Source organism: Simochromis diagramma, unplaced genomic scaffold, assembly GCF_900408965.1.
Source record: "Simochromis diagramma unplaced genomic scaffold, fSimDia1.1 OVJJ01000682.1, whole genome shotgun sequence".
Classification (NCBI taxonomy): Eukaryota; Metazoa; Chordata; class Actinopteri; order Cichliformes; family Cichlidae; genus Simochromis; species Simochromis diagramma.
In genome coordinates this window covers 3,612,945-3,639,871 of record NW_024387359.1, presented here as the reverse complement: position 1 = coordinate 3,639,871, position 26,927 = coordinate 3,612,945, and the positions used below count along the sequence as shown (strand labels likewise).

The 26,927-nt window shown below is 41.8% G+C and overlaps 1 protein-coding gene across 2 annotated transcripts; it reads left to right on the top strand.

The window, feature by feature from the left end:
* Positions 1-14,094: 14,094 nt before the first annotated feature.
* ankrd34ba (ankyrin repeat domain 34Ba) lies at positions 14,095-25,268 on the top strand. Of its 2 annotated transcripts, none has more exons than XM_040007428.1 (2): positions 14,095-15,133; positions 22,639-25,268. In XM_040007428.1, the coding sequence occupies exon 2, from the start codon at positions 22,687-22,689 to the stop codon at positions 24,283-24,285; it is 1,599 nt and encodes a 532-aa protein (XP_039863362.1). In that variant the 5' UTR covers positions 14,095-15,133; positions 22,639-22,686; the 3' UTR covers positions 24,286-25,268. The 2 variants fall into 2 exon arrangements, with proteins under 2 accessions (XP_039863362.1, XP_039863363.1); XM_040007429.1 differs by lacking the exon at positions 14,095-15,133 and adding an exon at positions 21,052-21,105.
* Positions 25,269-26,927: the final 1,659 nt, after the last annotated feature.

Here is a 26,927-nt window from a genome sequence, read left to right as displayed (position 1 = left end):
TGACGTAGGCTAGAATCATGGCGGCAGTCAACGAGGGTCCAGGCGTGGGATTTCTGTCGTGGAAATATGTACATTATTTTTTCCTTTCTGTTGGTAGGTGGTACAGTGCATTTGTGGCAAGTAAGCAAGCTAGAAGACTGGTAATCTTGCTGGGGAAGTTAGGGAAGCAACACATTAACAAGAGAATTCTGAGTAAAACCAAAGTTACTTTCTCTAGTAACTAGTTACTTTGAAAGTAACGAGTAACTTGAAGTAACTGAGTTACTTTTGATAGAAGTAACTAGTAATGTAACTAAGTTACTCATTTAAAGTAAATTACCCAACACTGATGACCAGTTTGGATTTCATACAAAAGTCTGCTGTTAAAATATCTAATGCAGTTGTTGTCACTGGGATAACACAGGTATCTGAAAAAGATGAACAGTTCATTGACTTTCTGAAACAGTATGGTAAAATTGGAAGAGTCCTTTTTGTTGATGATTCACTGTCCGACTTCTACCAAAACCTGATCATTGAATATTCTAGCAGTTCAGCCTTAGAAGGTTTAGAACCTTGCTTACCTTACACGTACACAGCACAAGCTGACCCCAGCATTGTCTATGAAATTAAGACACTCAGTAGCGTGTACACTACCAAGGTTGGGAGTAATGTTACGAAGACCTACTTAGCTGAGCTCAAGGAACTAGCTAAGCTGAGTAGCAAAGACTATGGTGAGGTGCTGAAGGAGATGATGTGTCATATTGGGGGGGGGGGATGTGGAAGCCATGCCACCTACCACTGAAGATCCTTCCCCCACACATGTCGAGACCACTGTCGTATCTCCGCCTGCTCCTAAAGTGCAACAGTGTCACACCTCACATTCAGATGTTACACCAAGTGATATTGGTGCCACTGATCATGCTCCCCTTACTAATGGAAGGAGAGCAGTGTCCCTTTTAGTAAGTGACTTGAACCCACCTGACATTCAGAAGGTCATGGTAGAGCATATCGTACAAAGGCAAGATGTCCCACACATCCAGTCCCAGGTGAGACTCCGTTCCTTCTCCGGTAAGGTTCCCAGACCTAACAATGAAACTGATTATGACACATGGCGCACACACATTGAACTGCTCCAAAATGATCCCAGCATGTCCCCTCTGCAAATATCCAGAAAGATCCATGACAGCTTTCTCCCACCAGCAGCTGATATAGTTAAGAGCTTACGGAAAAACACATTGGCACCACAAAGCAAAGAACTCAGTTACAGTTCCAGGGTGCACATGTTTTTTAACCAGAGGAGAAACATGAGAGTAGCATTATTGCTACTGAGGATATCAGAAACCACGTGGCGAGGCTGCACAGTCAACTAACTACATTCATGTCACAGAAAAAAAAACCCAAAGTTGGCTAACACCAAGGGATCTGCAGGGAAGCCGCAGAGTAAGATGTCAAAGCCACGTGATGTAGATGGACGTATGCAAAGACAGACTACAACGAAACTGACCCAAGCCCTGGAATTGTTTCAACTGCGGTGAAGATGAGCACATCGTCCCATGCTGTGTTGACCCTGCTAACCCCAACCTAGTGGCAGAAAAAAAGCAGTTGGAGGCAAAACAGTGCCAGTGGGAAGTGCAAGATGGTTCAGACTCACCTTTAAATAACTAACAGTTCCTGTTATGGGACAAACAGGAGCTGAGGAGAGTCAACAACGTCCTTCAGACGTAAACAATGAAGACAAAATCACAGCTGATGTTAACAAAGTAAGTACACCAGCAAAGAACGTCAAAGCACAAGATCGGGGCGATCGTGGCTCAAGAGTTGGGAGTTGTAATCGGAAGGTTGCCGGTTCGAGCCCCGGCTCGGACAGTCTCGGTCGTTGTGTCCTTGGGCAAGACACTTCACCCGTTGCCTACTGGTGGTGGTCAGAGGGTCCGGTGGCGCCAGTGTCCGGCAGCCTCGCCTCTGTCAGTGCGCCCCAGGGTGGCTGTGGCTACAATGTAGCTTGCCATCACCAGTGTGTGAATGGGTGGATGACAGGTTGTGTAAAGCGCTTTGGGGTCCTTAGGGACTAGAAAAGCACTATACAAATACAGGCCATTTACCATTACCACAAGCATATTCTGGCTTAAAACAGACTGAGTCATTTTACAAGCAGCACTTTTCAGAGCAGAAGATCAAGCCACTACATGACCTCTTAGAAGTGGAAGATGCTAATGGCCAGCTAGTGCCCTACTTTGGCTATATAGAAATGACCATAACTTTTCCATAGGACTTTATAGGTGTTCCAGTAGATGTAAATACACTTGCTTTAATCGTCCCTGACACTTCACAATCCCTCGTGCTCATAGGCAAAAACACTCTAGATTACTGTTCAACATCTACTCAGAGACTGACTTAGCTGGTCATCAACCCCTTCCACATGGCTACAAAGTAGTCTTTAAAATCATGGAGTTGAGACGGAAGCAGACAAGTGACAACCATCAGGGGGTAGTGAAGCTGCAAGGCAAGATGCCTCAAGTCATTCCAGCTGGTTCAACCGTAGTGGTGGAGGGAGTTGCCCTTGGCAGGGGCTTTCAGGATGAAAATTCCGTTGTCATTGAGTATCCATTGTCGTCCCCCTTCCCCGGTGGCCTGCTACTTAAAGCATGTCTGGTTGACTTCCCCCAGCGGCGGCCCCACAAGTTGCCAGTTGTTATAAGCAACGAGTCTGACCACGACATTGTCATCCCTGCCAAGTGTACTATTGCAGAGGTTAGTGCTTATCAGACCATCCTATTAAAGGAGCACAACAAGACCAAGTAGTCAGAACCACCACAGAGAACGCCAGAGATTCCATCCTCCCAAGAGCCCACTATAACTTTCAGTTTTGGTGACTCCACTGTTCCACTGGAATGGAAACAATGCATCACACAGCAACTCAACAGCATGCCTGAGGTGTTTGCACAGCATGACCTGAATTTTGGCCGGACGGACCAGGTGCAACATCGTATAAAACTTTCGGATGACATGCTCGATGCAGGAGTTATCAGAGAGTCAGAGTCTCCATTTGCGTCACCTATAGTGGTAGTCCAGAAAAAGAACGGCCAAGTCCGGTTGTGCATTGATTATAGGCGTCTAAACCTCTAGACTATAAAGGATGCGTACAGCCTTCCAAAGCTAGAGGACAGCCCTCAATGGTTCCCAGTGGTTCTCTGTTCTTGATCTTAAATCAGGATACTATCAGATCGAGGTCGAGGAAGCAGACAACCGAAGACGACCTTCGTGTGTCCTCAGGGTGTGACGGACGCCCCCAGCACATTCCAGAGGTTAATGGAGCATGGGGGATATGCATTTGAAGGATGCGTTGGTCTTCCTTGATGACGTGATAGTATTCACCCGAACCCTTGAGGAACACGAAGAAAGACTCATGAAAGTTCTCACTCTTCTGAAAGAGTTTCGGTTAAAGCTGTCACCAGAGAAATGCGTCTTCTTCCAGACTTAAGTCCGTTATCTGGGACATGTGGTCTCCAGAAATGGTGTTCAGACTGACCCTGAGAAAATTTCGGCTCTTAAAACATGGCCTGTCCCTCAGACTCTGCGAACGTTAAAGTCGTTTCTTGGTTTTGGTGGGTACTATAGAAGGTTTGTTAAAGGGTATTCCAGCATTGTGAAACCTCTCCACAACTTAACCTCGGGGTACCCACCTAGCCACAAGAAATTAAAAGCAAACTCAAGACAAAATGCACATCAGTACCATGACCCAAAGGAGTCCTTTGGAGGTCGCTGGACGCCAGCTTACCAGCAAGCCTTCATGTCAGTCATCAAAAGTCTCACCACAGCCCCTGTACTTGCCTTCGCTGATCCCCAGAAACCCTATATACTGCACACCGACGCCAGTACCACCGGGCTCAGTGCTGTGTTGTATCAGGAGCAAGAAGGCCAACTTAGAGTCATAGGCTACGCAAGTAGAGGGCTGCCACGGAGCGAAAATCGCTATCCAGCGCACAAGTTGGAGTTTTTGGCGCTCAAGTGGTCAGATACAGAAAAGTTCAGTCACTATCTCTACGGCAACCACTTCACCGTGGTAACGGATAGTAATCCGCTGACTTACATTCTGACTTCAGCAAAACTTGGCGCAACTAGCTATAGGTGGCTAGCAGCATTGTCCACATTCTCTTTCAAACTCCTCTACGTCCAGGGAAGCAGAATGGAGATGCGAATGGATTATCACGCAGACCACATGGAGGGCTAGCGGATGATCTGAAATCACAAAAAGAGATTGAACGCATACAACAGTTCACTCAAGATCACCTTTGTGATCCAGACAACGTCAATGGAGTCAATCAGTCTGTTGTGAAAGCAATCTGTGAGAGGCAGTTCACCTACAGTGTCAGTCCTGACGATGAAAGAGGGGCAGATGCAGATTGTGTTGCCTTGGTGGAGGTTCTTGCAATGTCTCCTAACGCTGTACCTGATAGCTATGGGCAAGAGGAACAGTTTGGAGGTCTGCCAACCATTCCCCATCTAACTGAGGCAGAGCTGACAGACGCGCAAAGTGCCGATCAGTGTATAAAGCATGTTATTTCCCAGATCGAACATAGAGACACACCACCTCCAACCATACGTACACAGCTCCCCGAATTTCCACTCCTCCTCTGAGAGCTTAACTGTCTCGAGCTCCGCAACAATGTCTTGTACAGGCGACGCCAAGAGGGGTCCCAGACAACCTACCAGCTTGTACTTCCAGCTGAGCTTCGCAACATAGTCCTCACCAGCCTGCATGACCATATTGGTCACACTGGACCTTGTAAGGACCAGATTCTATTGGCCAAGGATGGCTCTGGACGTGGAAAGGAAAGTGAAGACATGTGGCAGGTGCGTGTGGAGGAAGGCACAACCTGAAAGAGCGCCCCCCTTGGTCAACATTACCACAACACGACCTCTTGAACTCTTGTGCATGGACTTCTCCTTGGAAGCTGAAAAAAGTGTAACCAAGGATATATTGGTGATCACAGATCACTTCACTAAATTTGCCGTTGCTATCCCAATACCTAATAAAAGGCCCATACAGTGGCAAAGTGTCTGTGGGAAAACTTTATGTTACACTATGGCATCCCAGAAAAGTTGCATAGTGACCAGGGTCCAGATTTCGAGTCCCGCACAATCAAGGAACTCTGTCAGGTGGCTGGTATCCACAAGATGAGGACAACCCAATACCATCCTAGGGGCAACCCGGTGGAACGATTTAATCGTACCTTGCTTGACATGTTGGGCACTCTACGTGATCAAAATAAGTCCTGTTGGCGTGACCATGTAAGACCCCTGGTCCATGCTTATAACTGCACCAGGAATGAGGTGACTGGTTTCACCCCATACGAACTGATGTTCGGACGCCAACATCAGTTACCAGTTGACCTTGCATTCAGGAGGAACAGCACTCGTCTCACTCTGAATATGTGCAAAAACTCAAGTCACGTCTCAAAGAAAGCTACAGGCTAGCTACGGACATGGCTGCAAAGATAGCTCACAAGAACAAAATGAGGTTTGACAGATATGTAACTGCCTCAGACTTGGAGCTGGAGATCAGGTATTGGTCAGGAATGTCCGCATCTGGGGGAAACATAAGATTTCAGACAAATGGGAACACACTGTGCATGTAGTGGTGGGTAGAGCAGGCAACCTCCCAGTATATACAGTTAAGCCTGAAAGCAAAGATGGTCCCCTAAGGACACTACACTGGGATCTGTTGCTATCATGTGGCTACCTACCTGTGGAGGAAACCAGTGAGCATGTACAGAAGCCAGTGTCAGCAGGCCAAGAACCCATGCAAGTCCCATGCTAGAGGAAGAGAACTCCTCAGATGAAGAAGATGATCTGCTCATCCCAGTTTGGTTGAGCACCCCTGTCCCCACGGTCAGTGAGAGTCCTCTAAATGTCCCTGATATTGACAACCCACCTGATTTTGACAGCCAATCTCATTTTGGCAACATACCTGATATGCCAGCCAGTACTACAGATAATACTGAGTACTTATTATACCAAGATGGCGTCGGTGTACTTGGCTTGCCGTCCGTCTCGCCGCTTTTTACCCTCCCTTTTTCCCTTACCTTCCCTTATGGACCTCGGCACTGTGTTTTTTATCTTTATTTTTCTAGTCTTATGTTTATCTAGTGGTTGTGGACTGATTACATATGACAGGCAAACACTTTTAAATCTTCGTTCTTTTCATTCGTTTCGGGCCGACCCCTGCTGGAGTGTCAGCAGCGCTAACTTACCACAACTGGATTCGTCCTGCGGCTTCTCCTACCTGCCGCTTCCTAGTCTCCACAAGAAACGCTACAGGAAGCGGGGAAGACGGAGTGGCCGTCGCGTCTGTCTCAGGACCTTTCTCAGAGCCAGAATTACGGACCATGTACATGTTAATCTGGACACGCCATCATTTTTTCCCTCCTCCCTGGATTGCCCGGACGCTAAACTGCATACTCGTCGCTGGATTTACCCGGCTGATCACCAAGCATCTGCCCGCTCTGCGACACGCTTTCCTACTCGGATTTGGATAACATCGCGCCGATGGGGAGTTTGTCGAAGCTGGTAAATAAGACCTTTGTTATGACTTATTCTCTACTAGTGGCCTTGATGTTTTATTCCTTACAGAAACCTGGATTTGCCCTGGTGAGCTAATTCCTTTCTCTGAACTTCTTCCTTTGGACTGTGCCTTTTTTAGTTCACCGAGGCTTTCTGGTAGGGGAGGTGGTTTAGCCTCGGTTTTTATATATAACGTATATAATGTTCGGTAACTTTCCTCACCTAACTTTGCTAGCTTTGAAGCTCAGTTATTGGAGATGACTGCTTCCACGAGCACTCTCTGTGTGTTGGTCTACCGACCACCCAAATATAACAAGTGTTTTATTTCGGACTTTGCCGATTTCTTGGGTTCCGTTCTTTTTAAATATGACTCTGTTCTTATTCTTGGTGATTTTAACATACACATCTGTTGTAAGGATGGCCTGCTTGCTTAAGACTTTCTGACTTTTATGGACTCTTTTAACCTCCTTCAGTGGGTAAATGAACCAACCCACGTTAAAGGCCATATTTTGGACTTGGTCTTTACGTATGGCCTGGATATCTGCATTAAGGATATAAATGACGCGGGGATTTCAGATCATTTTCCAATTTCCTTTGATATTGGCTTATCTGCCGCTGGACTGCAGCCTGGAGCTCATTCTCGTCCGCTATGCGTACTCAGCTCTGAAGCTTTGTCAAAGTTTGCTGTGTCTTTTTTAGATTCGGCGCCTATAATTCCTGACTGCTGCTCAGTTCGCTCATCTGATGGTTATGCTGATACTTTGCTATCATTATTTTCATCTACCTCTGATTTGACTGTACCTGACGACTGTTCTCTCTGTTCGGTTGATGGTTGTGCTAATATCCTGTTATCTGTTTGTTCTTTTATTCTTGATTCTGTTGCTCCCATCAAAATGAAGCGCCCTAGAACCTACTCTCATTGCTGGCTAAACGATACTACACGCGCCTTGCGTCTGTCGCCGTGATGAGAGGAGGTGGAAAAAAGATAAACTTCAGGTTTCTTATGATATGTTACGGACCAGCCGCTCACAGTTTCAAACTGCTGCTAGAATGGCTAAGGCATCTTTTCTTTCCAAAGTCATTTTGGCTAATGGTCACAACCCCCGTATGCTATTTAAAATTTTTAATTCTGTTGTTAATCCCGGTCCTGATATGCCTTTACTGTATTCACAAGCTCTTTGTGAGCATTTTCAAATTCTTTTTTTAGATAAGGTTTCATCCCTTAAGCTTTCCTCTTCGTCTACATCTTATCCTGTCTTTTCCTTTGAGTGTAATTCAACTTTTCATCAATTTGAGCCCGTGTCGCTTTCGACCCTGAAGCAGCTGGTTGATCAACTAAAAAACACCAATGCTGTGTTTGATATTCTCCCATCACACATTGTTAAGGGCTGCTTTGATGTAATTGGACCGAGCATTCTGTTCTTAATGAATTTTTCTCTACTCTCTGGATCTGTCCCACTGGCCTTTAAGCATGCTGTAGTCCAGCCTATTCTGAAAAAGAAGAATCTTGATTGTTATGATCTTTTGAACTATCGACCAATCTCTAAGCTTCCGTTTCTGTCCAAGATCCTGGAGCGACTAGTTCTCTCTCAGCTTCAGGCGTACTTAGACATGAACAACATTGCAGAGAAATTTCAGTCTGCCTTTAAGCCACGGCACAGCACTGAAACGGCCTTGCTTAGAGTTCTCAATGACCTATTTGTAAGCACTGACTCTGGACGCTCTGTGGTCCTGGTTTTATTGGACCTTTCCTCTGCTTTTGATATGGTTGATCATAACATTCTTCTACTAAGACTTGAGCATACTGTGGGTATAAGAGGCACTGCCCTCAACTGGTTTAAATCTTATCTTGCTGACAGGTCTTTTTCGGTTAATTTGGGCAACTTCTCATCTTCCTCGGTATCTGTACGCTGTGGTGTGCCTCAAGGATCTGTATTAGGCCCTATTCTCTTTTTGCTATATCTGCTCCCTCTTGGAGCAATTTTTGAGAAGTATAATATTGCCTTTCATTGCTATGCTGATGATATACAGATTTATTTTGAGATTACTGACGATCTTGCTATGTCTTTTCACTATTTTCATGAATGCATGCGTGAGGTTAAAGGTTGGTTCAAGAGTAATTCTCTTGTCCTGAACGAAAAGAAAACGGAGATCGTGGTGTTTGATAGTAAAATCCCCCGCGACCAACTGTGCGCTGCTCTGATGCCTTTTGCTAGCTCTCCTTCTGATTATGCCAGTAATTTGGGCATACTACTGGATAGCTCGCTTAAATTTGACAAGCAAGTGTCTGCTGTTGTGAGGTCTAGTTTTAATCAGCTGTGCCTCATTTCTAAGGCTAAGCGCTATATTCCGCACACTGACTTGGAAAAACTCATTCACGCATTCGTGACTTCCAGGTTGGACTACTGCAACTCTCTTTACATTGGCCTTTCCTCCACCCTTCTCGTTAGATTGCAGACTGTCCAGAATGCGGCGGCACGCCTTTTGACAGGTAGCAGGAAGTTTTCTTCCATCACTCCTGTTCTCGCTGGCTTGCACTGGCTTCCAATTAAATACCGCATTCAATTTAAAATGTTACTTTTCACCTACAAAACCATTAATAACTTGGCGCCGAGCTACCTCAATGAGCTTCTCAAGTTACACACTCCTGTCCGAGCACTTAGATCTGCAACCCAAATTCTTCTGGAGCAACCTCGTTCTCGGCTGAAGTCTCGCGGTGACCGCACGTTTGCTGTAGCTGCCCCGGTCTTATGGAACAACCTTCCTGTCGCTATCCGGGCGTCTGACTCTATGCCACTGTTTAAATCACGGCTGAAGACTTATTTGTTTAATCTTGCCTTTCCACCTAGTTAACACTTGGTGTGCGTTGGTACATTTTTATCCGTTATGCTTGTGAACTACTTTTATATCTTATGATTGTCAAGGTTTTTATAATTGATACGTGCCTGGTCCTTCCTCTTTTCCCTCCCATCTCCCTTTTCCTATTTTATTTTTGTCAAGCACCTTGGTATACCCTTGGTTTTTTAGTGTGCTTTATAAATAAAGTTTATTATTACTTACCCACCGATGGAGTCACATCAATCGAACAAGTGGATGAAACAGCCTCGACTGAAAATGACTCACCCGTTGATGATCCAGACGTCTAAGAAAAGCAACTTCCAGTTGAGGAGGCTGGCACCAGAGGTGCGAATCCTGAGGAAAGAATGGAGGAAAGGGTCCCAATGGATACAGGGGAAACTACAGATACAAATGATTCTGTCAGGAGATCTGAGAGAAACCGTCGTCCGCCACGACAGCTTGATTATACAGAGTTAGGCAATCCCCTGATCACAGCAGCAAAATCATTCTTGCAAGGACTGTCTTTAGCTTGGGCAGAGGTCATCAGTGATGGTGAAGAGCCTGTTCCCACCCCCTTCCTTGACCCCCTGAATAATCATCATTTAACTGTTTACCATGGGATGTGCATGAGTTCAGGAGGGGAGGGTGTAGCCCAGATGAAAAAAACACATTTACACCAATGATAAAGGAAGAGGAGGTGTCATTTCCTTTATCTTAACTGTTCACATCAACAAAGCATCATAAGTCCTATGACAATTAAATGCACCTCTCAGTTCACCCCACGTGGGGGTACCTAGCACTCGGCGACCAATCAGAGCCTATGCAGGCCGCATTCACCTTGTCAGCCAGGAAGTGAGGTGAAGGTGCATGGTCCTCCCCGGTTTTTCTCATCTCAGGAACAGGAGTGGAGGCATCTGCTACTTAAACTGAGAAACGCAGGGACGAAAGAGAGCAATAACCCAGAATTGAGAGGAAGGAAAGTAAGAATACTTACCTGCTGGAAGTCCACAGTTGAGTGGCTGGATGAAGGAGAGAAGCAACGTTGGTAAGACAAGTGTTATTCCTTTTCATACGCACATGGCGGAAAAAGTATGGCAGCAAATGGAGAATGAGAAGGGCAAAAGCGGATCGTTGAATGAAACGGATGAACCAGAATTGGTTTGTAAAAATGCTGCAACTTAAGTGGTGTGGAACTGGTTTAGCTTTCGTCCGTCAGATACACAACAAAGCACTATTTTTGGTAGAGCATGTTAGCGGGCCGTCGTTATTACCGTGTTTTTTGGAAAATACGGCACACTTGAAATCAATCCTTTGATTTTTCTGAAAATCGACAGTGCCCCTTATAATTCCGTGTGCCTTATGTATGAATTCTGGTTGTGTTTACTGACCTCGAAACGATGTTATGTGGTACACGGCGCTCGAAAATCTGTCAAATGTTTTAGTACGACTGTGCTAAGCTACGAACCCACACCGCTTGATGGATTGTCGGAGCATTACTGCTATCGTAGGCAGGAGCCTCGCGGAGTGATACGTACTGTGCTTCAACATAATATTACCGTATTGTGTGTATAACCTCTTTTTAAGTTTTGTGGATATTATACATGGTTATGCTGAGGATATGTTGGCCAATTTCCACTGGAAATACCTTTTGGTTAAACTGTCAGCAAGGAATTTGCATTTGCACTGTTAAATTTTTATATAACTTTAATGGACATAAAAAACAGCTGCTTGTTTAAGTGAAAATACATTGATGGGTTTTTGGGGTTTTTTTGCACTAATAAAGTTGTAAAGTATTTTGTCAAGTGTCAATTATATCGTCAGTTATGTCGTTATCGCAAATTTTCAAATATATATTGTGATAAATATTTTTGGTCATATCGCCCTGCGCTAATGGCGAGCCAACCATTTTGAGGACAATTCACCCCGAAGAAGATACACACCCACACACTCATACTTATATTCCAATTACACTCAAAAGGACCTTTGAAGTTGGCTGTTGTCAACATAACTTGAATTCTTAAAGGGCCCCAACAAGTACTTTTATTTTGTTTAAGTGTGCACACTATTTATTTTATTTTATACTCTTTTTCTTTCCCCTGTACAAATTGGACACTGTTTTTTACACTTTGTAACAATACAACAGTGGCTACTCAAAAGTTAATTCCGTGTCCGAGTCATTATTGCTGCTCAATACTTTGTCCCCTCACGAACTTGGTGTCTTCTGATTCTGGCCAGGGTTTTATTACGAGCCCAAGTAGTTATTGCGCTGTAATTCACCTTTACATCTCTAAAGTTGGTTACACTAGGATTTACTGGCTAAACTTGGGAATGCAACATAATTCATACTCGGGTTCCCAGTACTACTGCTTTGAAGCAGATGGGGCAAAGGTTGTCAAAAAACAAAGAACAGTCACACTCACATACACACCAAAAAACGCTGGGTGAAAAATAACCCAATTTGTAACAGGGCTGGGCTGGGTTATTGGTTTGACCCAGCACACTGTGGTAGGATATTTATCCAAAAATGGGTTAAACTGACCAAAAATTGGGTTGAAACTCATAACTCTCCACGAGGGTTATATTACCATTAACATTTGGGTTAATCTTCGATTTACTAGGTGCCGGTTTAGCTCAGTTAGATAAGCAGTTAACCATATGCTGCATGGCTGAAAGCAGTTCGGCCTGGGTTCAAGTCTGACCTGTTCCCCTTTGCCGCATATCTCCCCCTTTTACTTTTCTGTCAGTCTTCACTGTATCTGTCTAATAAGGCTAAGAAAAAAAATTCAGCATACAAAAACTAGATTCAAAGCAGATTGTTCTTTCATTACCCCAGCGTGCATGACTTTGAAATTGTTAGAATTCACTTTTTACTTACCATGTTTTATTTCATAGTAGAGGAGAAGTCCAGTGATATCTGATCAGGTCACAGTGTAGTTGAAAATGGCAGTTTGTGAAGAATGATGTTGCTTCTTCTGAGGATTGTCTTCAATGCAAACAATTGGGTAAAATTTTGACCCAATACTTGATCAAAGCTACCCAACTTAATTATTCAAACCGGGGAGTTAATTAAAGAACCCAGCATATTGCCAACCCAACTCCTGAGTCATGACTTTTGAACCAATATTTTGTCAAACTAATCCAACTTACCCATGACTTTTCCCCAAAAGTTGAGTTATGAAAATAACTCAGCATTTTTTAGTGTGTATATACACACATACAAAGATCTCAAGATTTTAGAGAATTTTCTGTTTCACGTACAATAAAAAATATCAATAACTTACAAGTGTGTATTTATCATTTTCTTTTAATCATGGGTATTCCATGGGTAATCTTTTACTAACTAAAACGAGGAAAAAAGCAATTAAAAATAATAAATATGAGCTGCATGAGTTAATATAAAGTGCTCGTTTAAGGATTCTTTTTACATATACTTTGAAATAGTTTTTTTAAACTAAATATAAGTATTTTAAAGGACCATAATTTGACATAACCTTTACAAGAGACTTAGTACCACAGAAGTGGCTCAGTAAAATTGCATTTTACTCAAATAATTTGCTTTATTTATATTCTAAGTCAAAAACTGAATAATAAAAGTATTTGATTTAACATACAAACAAAAGGCGTGTTTACATTTTTTGCTTTTATTACGGATAAATAAAATCCAAATGGCCATAAAATATCAATAAGACCTCATATGGAAAAACGCTGTCCGATGCTAACATCTTGTGGAGGGATTATATATTGCACTCTTAGTTCCTCTTTCCGAGTTCCCACTTGGGATTTCAAACTGGAATACCCCTTTACAGCCTACCTAACAATCCAAGATATAAGACTGGGCTTGCAAATATAAGTAAAACTTGCAATGGATACTGTCACTAGTGTGTGGGTGTGGCTTGCTAAATAACAATAGAATTAAAAAAGAAAGGTAGAGGAAAAAATACCTATTCCGAGTAATCCATGAATGGCTCTACACTGTTGCTGTAAGCAGCAAAACCCTGTTTTCTTTGCTCAACTCGGAAGTGACATCACTTCTAGCTCAGACTTCAGAGGTGACCTCACACTTGTTTCTATGGCTACAGCAAAGTGATAAAAACCATGTACCATTGTTTGGACAATTACTGTAACAGCTGGGTTACAAACAGCCTTAGCAGAATGTGCAAAGAATATAAAAAAGTCAGAAGCATGGCAGTTTTTATAAATACTGTGCTCTAATGGTTTTGCATTTATTTATGGCCATTCATTTCATTATAACCTGTTAATTTTTTCCCCATCTCTGGCATGATCTTTTATTGAACCATTTAAAACTATTGTTTTTGATTAAAAGTAGCCAGTGAGTGAATTAAGGATGATCCAACCCAGTCACCTTAAAATGGCATATTTATCTGCACTTGCTGATTTGTTTAAGTGTGCATAGACTGTATATGTAAGATGGACGTGGCCACAGTGATATCACCTGATGGTTTTTGAACTTCACATTTTGAAGCCTCAAACTCATTCTGGCCACCTTCATGGTATTTTTTTGGAGCCAGAAGTGACTATATTTGGCAGTAGCGGCACTGGGTCTGTTACAGTTGTAACTTTAGGCCTTAAAAACTAAACTAAAAGAAAGAACGGAAGAAAGAAAGTATGTTATAAAACCAATTTATAATTTGTAAATTAGTTTTAAATGAGGGAACTATTCACTGACACTAAAATAATTTTTTTCTATCTGCATTTAAAGCTTTTAATTTGTTAATTTAGCTTTAGCATTTTACTATGAGACTTCTGGAGCCAGCCTAAGGTAGCCACAAGAGAAACCGAAGCTTTTGAAAACTGTTATGAGGCTACTGACAGCTTCCTGCTGAGCATATTTTCCTACTGGGTGGATCACAGTAAAATAGATATAAAACATACACAACCACAAACAGCTTTTACATACTATATGGAGAACTGAACATTTGGTCCAGCTGGGCTGGACAACACAAAGTAAATATGATCTATAGAGCCACATTACTTGCATTAATGGGAAACACATCAGACTTAAAATAATAATAGGATAATTATAGGATAATTATTTGTTAAGAACTACAAGTCTTTTTATGGTGAATAAATTGTAAGTAATCCTTGTCTTTCTTGAGTCCCTGTTACAAGCCTTCACATTCAAGCATTCATATTACAAAAAATAAGGTACATGCAAAGAATCTGGTTCTCACAGAGGTGTGTACACACACTCCCCCCACACACATTCATACAGACAAAGAACAGTTCCTCCAGCACAATTACAATGTGTGCCGTCATTCAGCCTTCTTGATGGTTGTCATGGAGATGTCATTGATAAGGTGGAGAAAATGCAGTTTCCTTTCTGCACATAAGTTTAAAAAAAAAAACGTCCTTTGTGGCTAATTTCACAATTAATAAGCCTTTGCTGAATCAGACCCCCTTTGATGAAAGAACATGTTGTTGCTATAGTGCTTCACCTTGTGCGTTCATCTTTGTCAACCTTCCTTGTTTTCTCTCTCTCTGCAACTGCTGCTGCTGCTGTAGCGATGGATTAACCATTTCTTAGACCTCCCTGAAATCAAGTCTGTATCACTCGCTCTCATAACACATTTTGTCTGAGAAGCAGACTCATTCTGGAAAACCTTGGTTGCTGCAGTTTCTTTCTCCTCTCAGTTATTGTGACACAATCCTTCCAGCATCACGCCAGTCGCAGCTCTGCAACAGGAGAGTGAATGTCTGCAGGAGAGGACTAATCTTAACTGACTGGAGGCTGGTGAGTCACACAGATACACAGTAGCGATTCTTCAACTTTGCAACTTAATTTTATTATTTTGCTTATCTTACAACCAGTTAATAACTCTGAATGGAATTTAATGCACAAAAGATGTTAATCTTTGAAGTAACAAAGATAACATTGTAATTATATGGCTCTAGGATCCTCACCATGAACAACACATTTGCAGTAAACATATATCTACACACACAAACACACACACAGTGGTCTTCCACAGGATGAATGTTGAGCTAATACTGTTCAGGTGAGGTGGATTTTTTTGATATTCAATGTGCAGAACAGTTAGAGATCTGCAGAGAGGAAGACAAAAGGTGTAATGTTTGCACTGCAGTTAGTAAGCATTTGAAGGGAAAATAAGGACAGCATAAGGGTAGAGTGAAGATTTTAAGCTACATTGTAGATTGTCATCCCAAATTGTTATCCCAAATCTGTTGTATGCTAGTTTCATGCTACCTTAGACATCCACATTTATAATGTGCACACTATAAATTATATATGTCAGTGTCACATCTGGGCTTGTGAGATACTGCTCGAATTCCTCTGCTAATACTGTAATAATGTGGCTGAAAAGGTTATGAAGACACAAATGCCAAAGGCCAGAACCCAAGAGATGCATGTATACAGGGAGTGCAGAATTATTAGGCAAATGAGTATTTTGTCCACATCATCCTCTTCATGCATGTTGTCTTACTCCAAGCTGTATAGGCTCGAAAGCCTACTACCAATTAAGCATATTAGGTGATGTGCATCTCTGTAATGAGAAGGGGTGTGGTTTAATGACATCAACACCCTATATCAGGTGTGCATAATTATTAGGCAATGTCCTTTCCTTTGGCAAAATGGGTCAAAAGAAGGACTTGACAGGCTCAGAAAAGTCAAAAATAGTGAGATATCTTGCAGAGGGATGCAGCAGTCTGAAAATTGCAAAATTGCAAAAACCAAGGCGCCAAATATTTATTTATTTATTTATTTAAGTATTTAAGTATTTATTGTCATTGTCAGAGAACAATGAAATTGCGTTTGGGGCTTCCGTACAACCCGTAAATAAAATAATGAAGAAAATAATAAATACCCCTTAAAACCCAAGTGTAAATATTTAACCCAGTGTGACTCCAGTGCAATAAGACAATCCTTAGCAACAACATGAGAACATGACAAGTAATGTTCATAAGAAATTCAGACAAAGACCTGAGAAACATGACAAAGTACAACAATGCAACCCGTTCAATATTATTGTACTGTGAGATATGATGTCAGATATGATAGTTATCTATTTAAGAAAGAGGGGGGAGGGGGGGCAGGAGGGGGAAAGAGAATGAAGATATGATGCACCAATGCAAACCAGTTCAGTGCTATTAAGAAGTTGGATATGGTTATTGTCCGTGAGAGGGGGGCAGAGAGTTCAGGAGCCTCACAGCCTGTGGATACAGGCTGTTGGCCAGTCTGGATGTTCTGGCCTGTATAGACCTGTACCTTCTCCCTGAGGGCAGCAGGTGGAAAAGGTGGCGCGCAGGGTGATGTTGGTCCCGCAGGATACTGTGCACCCTCCTCAGACAGCGAGTGGGGAAGATATTACTAATCTCTGGCAGACTTGTTCCAATAATTCTGCCAGCTTCTTTCACCACCCGCTGGAGTGCTTGCTGATCGGCCTTGGTGCAAATAACTGCCCATGAACTGAGAAAAGTCAAGCGTGCAGCTGCCAAGATGCCACTTGCCACCAGTTTGGCCATATTTCAGAGCTGCAACATCACTGGAGTGCCCAAAAGCACAAGGTGTGCAATACTCAGAGACATGGCCAAGGTAAGAAAGGCTGAAAGACGACCACCACTGAACAAGACACACAAGCTGAAACGTCAAGACTGGGCCAAGAAATATCTCAAGACTGGTTTTTCTAAGGTTTTATGGACTGATGAAATGAGAGTGAGTCTTGATGGGCCAGATGGATGGGCCCGTGGCTGGATTGGTAAAGGGCAGAGAGCTCCAGTCCGACTCAGACGCCAGCACGGTGGAGGTGGAGTACTGGTTTGGGCTGGTATCATCAAAGATGAGCTTGTGGGGCCTTTTCGGGTTGAGAATGGAGTCAAGCTCAACTCCCAGTCCTACTGCCAGTTTCTGGAAGACACCTTCTTCAAGCAGTGGTACAGGAAGAAGTCTGCATCCTTCAAGAAAAACATGATTTTCATGCAGGACAATGCTCCACGACACTACAGTGGTGGGTCTTATCACCAACAGTGATGAGACAGCTTACAGGGAGGAGGTCAGCGCCCTGACCCACTGGTGTCAAGACAACCATCTCACCCTCAACGTCGCAAAGACAAAGGAGTTGATAGTGGACTTCCGGAGGTGCAGAGAAGTACACACCCCCATCACCATCAGCGGCGCTGCTGTGGAGAGAGTGAGCAGCTTCCGCTTCCTTGGTGTACATCTGGCTGAGGATCTTACGTGGTCAGTACACACAAACAAAACAGTGAAGAAGGCGCAGCAGCGCCTCTTCTTTCTCAGGAGACTGAAAAGATTCGGCATGAGCCCCCGCATCCTCAGGACCTTCTATCACTGTGCCATTGAGAGCATCCTCACTGGATGCATCACCACCTGGTATGGCAACAGCACCGCCTACAACTGCAAAGCTCTCCAGCGAGTAGTGCGGTACTCTGAACGGATAATTGGAGGTGAGCTTCCCTCCCTCCAAGACATCTACAGGAAGCGGTGCCTGAGGAAAGCGGGGAGGATCATCAAGGACTCCAGTCACCCCAGCCATAAACTGTTCAGACTACTTCCATCAGGAAGGAGGTTCTGCAGCATCCGGTCCCGTACCAGCAGACTGAGAGACAGCTTCTTCCACCAGGCCATCAGACTGCTGAACACTTCATAGACACCTCAGCTTCACTACTGGAACTTTAACATTATGCACTCCATACTGTACAGTAATGCCACTGTTTTGCACATGTCTCACTCTGTATATTTTATTTTATATATTTTTTTATTTATTGTTTACTCTATTCAATTTGTAAAATATGTGTATACACACACACACACACACACACACACATAGAAAAATATTTAGTATACACATCCAGGAATGCATATACTATTATATATTGTACATATATTTATTAGTTTCAGATGTAGCCATTCTTGTATTTTGCTTGTTTACATTATTGTATTTTGCACAACTCTGTTGCTTGTGAAGCTCGCACACAAGAATTTCACTCACATGTGCAGGTACATTGGTACAGCACATGTGATGTGACAATAAAAGTGATTTGATTTGATTTGATTCCATCACACGCGTCCAAGTACTCCACAGCGTGGCTGGCAAGAAAGGCTATAAAAGAAGAAAAACTAATGACATGGCCTCCTTGTTCACCTGATCTGAACCCCATTGAGAACCTGTGGTCCATCATCAAATGTGAGATTTACAAGGAGGGAAAACAGTACACCTCTCTGAACAGTGTCTGGGAGGCTGTGGTTGCTGCTGCACGCAATGTTGATGGTGAACAGATCAAAACACTGACAGAATCCATGGATGGCAAGCTTTTGAGTGTCCTTGCAAAGAAAGGTGGCTATATTGGTCGCTGATTTGTTTTTGTTTTGTTTTTGAATGTCAGAAATGTATATTTGTGAATGTGGAGATGTTATATTGGTTTCACTGGTAAAAATAAATAATTGAAATGGGTATATATTTGTTTTTTGTTAAGTTGCCTAATAATTATGCACAGTAATAGTCACCTGCACACACAGATATCCCCCTAAAATAGCTAAAACTAAAAACAAACTAAAAAATACTTCCAAAAACATTCAGCTTTGATATTAATGAGTTTTTTGGGTTCATTGAGAACATGGTTGTTGTTCAATAATAAAATTATTCCTCAAAAATACAACTTGCCTAATAATTCTGCACTCCCTGTAGTTCAGTAACCAAGTGATTGACCTGGGCACCAGCAAAGAGGTTTTGACCAAATACGGAACAGGATAACTGAATGCATACCACCTACACCTCATCTGTCAAACATGGTGCAGGTGGTGTTTTTTTCTGATGGGTAATAGCTGCCAGCAGACAGACTTTACTTCTGACATCAGTTGCAAGATGAAAACATGTTGCCTGCTCATATTAAAGGTAATGCAATCAAGAAGTAAGGTTCATTATATGCATAAGTGGCACAACATCTGTGATTCCCACCCAGCACAGCTGATGTCTGTTTTCTCATGCAAAACCACAATAACTATATTCTGTAGTTCAAGTCCAGAAAAATTAGACAACAGCAGTAATGTTTTCCTGTGATATATATATGTGTGTGTGTGTGTGTTTTCACTGTCATCACAGCTCTAATATGACTGGTAAAGCAGCAGGCACGTGCAGGGGGGGGGCTAGAGGGGCTTGAGCACCCGCACCTTTCCTGATGGGTGCCCAAGGTGCCCTTTTGTTGAGGCAACTTTTTTTTTTTAAAAATTATTATTATTTTTTTATGTGTGTGTGCGTGCGGAGTCTTGTCTGTGCCCCTCAACAATAATATTTAACTATTAATCACAGTTTTGCTAAATAAAAGGATCTGGCTTGCATCAGTCACATGATCACATTTAACCAATGATTGCCCTTGACAGCAGAACGCGCTGGTTACGAGCCGGGAACGAGCTCACAAAGAGCACGCACATTTTTTCCGGTCCGGAGCTGTAGGAGAAACACAAGTTAACTCAGAGACACAGACTGATGCGACAAAACCAGTAAGTAGGTGTACAGCGTACACTGTAGTCTATAGCACCCAGGAGTATTAGCTTATTACGTACACGTTGGTAAGCTGTCTTGTTGCAACTGACGAACTGAAACAAACGAGCGTGCTGTGTGTGCAACAGCGTGACAAACATTACCTGTCCTTTTTTTAATTGCACAAGGTAGCCAGCAGCTGGTCATAGCTGCTGGCTACCTGTATAAGGCTGTCATGGGTCTGTAGCTCTGTCACCGTTTTAGGGAACATATTTAGTTTTAAAGTAAGTTACAGGGCTTTTCCTGCCTTTCTGGAGGGATTATATTTCACTAAAAAACGATCTAATATGCATGTCCACATAATTATGCATTATTATAATTATAATATATTAAAAACACACGCTGTATTTTAAAGAACATACATTAAGAAGCAGATTATATTAGATTTATATTTTAAATAAGACAAAATTTGGATTTTACAGCAGTAAAATTATTGTATCTCTACAGTTTAAAAATGTAATAAACTTTGCCCCTGCACAGAGTGGATAGTGAAACAAATGGAATCATCATAAATACATTATTTCATATTTATTACTTCCCCCTCCTCATTGCTTTATTATTGTAGCTCTAGTAATGAATTAAAAAAAAAAAAGATTCAGGATCAGCACCATGATGCCCATAGTATATACAGTATTCTGAAGAAGGTCTAAAATGTAATTGTGTGTGCGTGCATGTGTGTGTTTTATTTAGATGGATTTAAAAAAAAATATGACTCATGATATAACATTGTCCAGACATGGCTGGTAAGGACATGAGGAGGAAACAGTAGGAGCTGTGTGAGGCTACTAAAGGCAGTGCTATAACATTTTTCTGTCATCATTTTATTTTAGATTAAGTGCAAGAGTTGTTAGGTGTGAATAATTAGATTATAGTTTATTGCAATAGCGAGTTGTGCCTTGTCCTCAGATAGACAGCAAGTGGAGAGTGATATATGAAATGATGGGATGGAAGGAAGAAGAGAAGCAAAGAGTGAATCACAGGCAGAGCCTAAATTATTTCTCACAGTTTTTTGTTGCCTTATGGTTCCAAGCGCTGTCACCAATCTTTGCATTTTGTTATTATCTCATGACATTTAATCAGCTACCATCTCTCCTATGGACTTTTTAATGTTTACAGTCTCAGATCAACACAGCCCTGCCCTCCAGCACTATCCACAGCAACCCCTCAACAGCAACATTGTACCCATCAGGTAAAGCATCGGCTACGTTTGCTTTGCCTTGTTGCCCATATTAGATTCTTGATGAATGTGTGTTGTTGTTATTCAGCCTGGTTCAATGTGCCCCTTTTTAACTTTGAGCACCCGCCCCTTTAAACCTCTCTGCACAGCCCTGTAAAGCAGGTATCTATATGTCCCACATAAACACCCTGTCGGAATGAAATATTATTTTACGTTCATAATCTATGTTACTATTCCTAATCCTTATTATTACTGTTGCGTCATTTATGATTTATCATTATTGTCATTTCATTGACACATTTATTGAAACTGGTGATGTTATGTTAAAGTCTGTATTTCAGGTGTTAGCATAAGCACATAATAATCTTTCACATATTGCCTGTGTGCATTCAGCAGCCTGCTGCATTGGAGTTTGCCTGGTAACAGATGACGTAGAGGGAGGTCATGCACTTAGGTTAACAACACAGACACATAGTCTGTCTGGGTAAACTGATTGCAAATGTTGTGCAAGTCCAGAAAAGTGTAATAACAGGATGCATCTGGGAGGCGGTGGAGGAACTGAGAAAGGAACTGTTCTGTTTTAGAATATCTCCTGACATAGAATTACTGAACATGCATGTTGTTTTTCATCTGCGGTGACACGAGTTACTGGTCATCATAAGTATAAATATCACACCCACCTGTTGTCAGGTGGGAGATCGAGGCTGATGTTTTGCAGAGCCCATCTTCACCACATATATGTGCTTTAATAAAATCATTTGTGTTGACCCACTATGGACTTTCAGTCATATGTCTCTTCCTCAAAAATCCGAACCACGACAACCCACTGTTGCTACTTTACATACAAAAAGCAGAAAAATTACCAAAAAAACAGTCTAGGAATGTTTTTCATTGTAGTGTTTTGGTTTCTGTGACTAACTGAAGAAAATGTTGTGTTACTGTCTGAGACGTTGTTAACTGCAGCCTTTTCTGGCCTGATAGAAAAAGGCAAGGACAAACAGCACAAAGGCGGATAGAAAGAGGCTGGCTCTGCTTGTGTTGCAGACATAGAACTGCTGAAAATGAAGATGACAATTATCAGTTTCTTGCTTTTCCTGACTATTTGTTTCACACTTTGGTAAAGAAACTGTAATATATGCAATTCATTTGAAATTATCACTTATAAACAGAGTAGATTAAATTAAAAGTTAATTAATTAAAAAGCAAATTGTAAAGTAAGACTAAAGATAACAAATACATTAGCACATACATATAATATTATAACATGCGACACCTGGCACTTTTTTTTTTTTCAACTTTTCTAACAACAGCCAGAAGACTGGAATTTTAACCCACACCATGACACTTATCTAAGCTCCAACTGTGTCCTTTTGCACCTTGACGTAAATAAACAAGAATCATATTGGTATCGAATTAAGGAAGATTTCTAGAGTTGTATGTGTTGGTTGCTACTGTTTTTCGACAGGTTTCCTGCTGATATCGTCATCATGGCAAGCAACTGCTCTTCTTCTACAGAACCTTAAATAGTTTTGTTATTTTCCACAGAAATCTGTCTTTCTACATCTTCAAAATCACCATCTGTGACCAAGAAGCATGGAGGCAGAAGGCTGTAATCCTGGTGTAACCATAGATTCAGGTAATCCACTACTAAAAGCAGTGTTTCTCCGTCGCCTGCGGCTCACACGACTGCTCCTGGAAGGGGGAGCCTACATCAATGAGAGTGACAGCCAAGGCCAGACCCCACTGATGGTGGCCTGCCGTACCCAGCATGTTGATGCCCAGAGTGCCAGTCGAGTCAAGCTGATACAGTTTCTTCTAGAGAAGGGAGCAGACCCCAACATCCAGGACAAAGAAGGTCGATCTGCACTGATGCATGCCTGCCGGGAGCAGGCTGGCCCAGAGGTGGTCTCTCTGCTTTTGGCCAGTGGGGCAGACATCAGTCTGGAGGATCAGTCTGGGACATCAGCATTGGTTTACGCAGTCATGACTGGAGACCTAAAGGTGCTGAACTTGTTGCTTGATGCATGCAAAGACAAGGGAAAGGAGGTGATCATCATAACAACTGACAAATTCCCATGTGGTAAACTGCAAACCAAGCAGTACCTCAGCATGCCTCCCCTTCGTCCTCTTGACCAGGCAGAAAAAATGACATTACCAGCTCCTGCATCTCCATCTGAAATCCAGCTCATCACATCTCCCCAGTGCACCTCCTCTACCTTGTGCCCTCCAAAACCAGTCTTTTCTTTTAAAGAAGCACAGATCTGTGGCATAAGCTCCCATCCGTGCTCCCCGTCAAGATTTCGCGGGCTTTGCCAAGCACCTCTAAATGGACTGCAGCAGCCTCTACTGAGGCTGAATTCTGAACCCTGGCTGAAGATCCCAGCATCTCTGCTCACCCAGCAACCTCTTGAAGCTTCAGTCTCAGAAAAAGCCCAGGATTTAAGTCTGACTGATAACTTCTCATTCAGAGTTCCTAGACTCGATGAGGATAACAGCCAAAACTCTGACAGCTACAAATGGTGTGAAGCAAGTAATGAAAAAGCGAGAGATGGAAAAAATGATAGTGCCAAACAAGTTGGACAAAAGATACCACTACCAGGTCTCATTTCATCTCACTCTGCCTCCCATCCTAATCTGCATTCTGAAAACCTTGGTACAGATTCAGTCCCCTCCTCGCTTTCCACTGGTAAAATTCTTGTAACACAACTGCAACCTTGCATGGCTTCATCAAGCCTTCATAATGTCATTCAAAGACGCAAGCTAGGTGCAGACATATACAACTCTGACCCACAAATAGCTGTAAACATTCAAAATGTCCCTGAAGAGCAGAAAGCTAGAGACCTGACAGATGGCAAGAGGCTGGCGCCTTTGCATTCCTCTAGCACAATGGGTTCCAGGGAGTTGGTGTCAGGAACGAGTCAGAGAATCCTTTCTGGATATGAGCGCAGAGGTTCTGGTGCCTTCTTGCTGGATCTTAACTCACAGGCCAGACCAAGATCTCTCCCACCTCTTACTAACACCCCCATCCTTAATGTTTGTAACCTCAGCAATGGAAGTAGTTTTTCTGAGAAAGAGTCTGGCCAAAAGCAATTTTTTCCCTCTGCTCCTCCTGGGCCCCGGAAAGAGCTTACTAGGCGGATGCTTCTAAGAAGACACTCAATGCAGACTGAACAGTTCAAGGCCACAGCTTGAAATCTAGCCAGGATGCAAGAAAAGTGCAAGCGTGTTCCGACGTGAATTCTGTTCTCCTGTGAGCCATGGTGTGTGCATATTAATTGAGGAAAACCAAAGAGTGTATGCAAAATTATTGGATCCTCAGACATTCATGGATTTAACAACATATAAACTATAGATTTTTCTGTGCTTTGGTGTGCTGTCTTGTCAAATAGCTTTAGTGTGCAGTTCTTAAATATAGATCTTCTCTCAAATTATATTTAGACATTTTGGTCACTCGGATGACAGAAAGTCCAGCTAAAAACCTGCTTCTTTGACTTTAATAAATTGTTCTGGTGGAAGAAAGTTAGTAGAAAGTATATCCAGGGGAGTTAAAGAAATGTTAGCTTTAATTTGCAGGCATGCCTCTGGTTACTTAACAATTTTAAGTTTAATATTCAGTTCTTTTTAGTTTAGCTTTTTCTTTCACCAACAGCTGAAAGAAAAAAATGCCGGACATTCCACTCTCTTAATTTAATTACTTGTTATCTTTGCAAATCATCTTTTTATTGCTGTAGGCTATTACACACCAGAACTTCTTTCCACAAGACATCGATAAGAGTATGTGAGTTCAACATCGAATGAAATGCTAAACTACACTCAAGAGCTGAGTTAATGCAGCTTTAAAATCTTTATGTGCAGAAATGTGCTAACAAAACTTTCAGCTTTCATTTATTTATTTTGCTGTTTTCTGTTATTCTATTGTTTTAACTTATTTTCTGTACAACACTTTGTTCCTGTGCTGGGTATTTTAAAGTGCTTTATAAATAAAATTGGATTGGATTGGATTGGAAAAGGTGTAACAAAAATATTACATTAACAGTTTAGTAATTACACCAACTTTTATACACAGTACCATTTTCAGAGGGTCTAAAGTAATCAGACAAATAAATGTATTTTTAAATATCAGTATTGTTTTTTATTCAATTTATTTCAATTCAATTTTATTTATACAGCCTCAAGGCGCTTTATATATTGTAAGGTAGACCCTACAATAATACATACAGAGTAAAACCCAACAATCATATGACCCCCTGCGAGCAAGCACTTGGCAATAGTGGGAAGGGAAAACTCTCTTTAACAGGAAGAAACCTCCAGCAGAACCAGGCTCAGGGAGGGGTGGCCATCTGCTGCGACCAAAAGACAGGATAAAAGACATGCTGTGGTAGAGAGCCAGAGATTAATAACAGATATGATTCAATGCAGAGAGGTCTATTTAACACATAGCGACTGAGAAAGGTGACTGAAGAGTAAATACTCAATGCATCATGGGAATCCCGAGCAGCCTGCACCAAAAGTGTAACTAAAAGAGGATTCAGGGTCACCTGGTCCAGCCCTAACTATATGCTTTAGCAAAAAGGAAAATTTTAAGCCTAATCTTAAAAGTAGAGATAGTGTCTGTCTCCTGAATACAAACTGGAAGCTGTTTCCACATAAGAGGGGCCTGAAAACTGAAGGTTCTGCCTCCCATTCTACTTTTAAATACTCTAGGAACAAGTAAGCCTGCAGTCGGAGAGCAAAGTGCTCTGAAAAGCATGCTCCCTTTCAGTTGAGCTGAAGTGACTGGCATGGCCACTGCAGAATATACCATTTCTTTATCATGAGGAATTCTTAGGTTGATTTTACTGTAATGCTTTGGGTTGCATTGTATTTGCACTGTAAAGTGCTGGCAAATGTGTTTTGCTGCATTTGGCTGAATCTAAGCAGAGTATAGTCAATGCAGTGTTGTGGCATGTGTATGTTAGCACATACCATAACATTGCCTTCACAATCTTTGGCAGATAATCTGGTGTCCTTCAGACAGCACAGTGACACAGTCCTTCTCCATAGTTTTCTTTTCAGATCATTCTTGTAAAAAAAAAAAAAACTAAAAAAAAAACTAAAAAACTAAAATGCATTTTTGGAATAAGGCTGTAACATGACAAACTGTGGACCAAGTGAAGCACTGTGAATACTTTCTAGATGTACTGTAATTTTAATTTGGGCTGTTAAAGAAAACAACTATGTTAAATCTTGAGTAATTGAAGTCATTTTTAGACACAGTCCTTACATTCAGGGGCTCAATTGGAATTGAATGATTCCAGTACAGTACTATTGAATACTAAAAACAAGCACACTAAATTGAATGATTTAGTATGCTTTTTTTTTTTTTTTTTTTTTAGAATAGCTCATGTCCAATTTGTACCTTGTTGTTAACCCTCTACATTTTCTCCCATAATGTCTTTTTGGGTAGAAGTAAGGTTATAATATGTTGACCTTCCTTTTCAGGGTGTTTAGAAACATTATTTTATACCATGGAAATGATCCTGTAGATCCTGCAGAATTTGGAAGATCAGTTGTTTTCTTCATTCTCTATGTTCTATGCTAATGATTTGCTATTTTTTGGTTTTAGGTTTAAGGATTGCCTGTTAGGTTTGCAGCAGTAGCTCATGTCGTGTTTTAAAAGAAATGGATTCATAATGCAAACTGAACTCCAGAATAAACACTCTGGAGTTCAACTGTGCAATTGATTAGAATAACGAAACAATACCCTGCAATTGTCCACCAATGGCTTTTTAAAAAGTGTTGCAGTTAATTTGTACTCTTGAAATTAGGGTATTGTGTATAAAAATGGCTGTAAC

Excerpts from the sequence above, each read along its gene's own strand:
- ankrd34ba (XM_040007428.1), top strand. The coding sequence starts at position 22,687 with ATGGAGGCAGAAGGCTGTAATCCTGGTGTAACCATAGATTCAGGTAAT.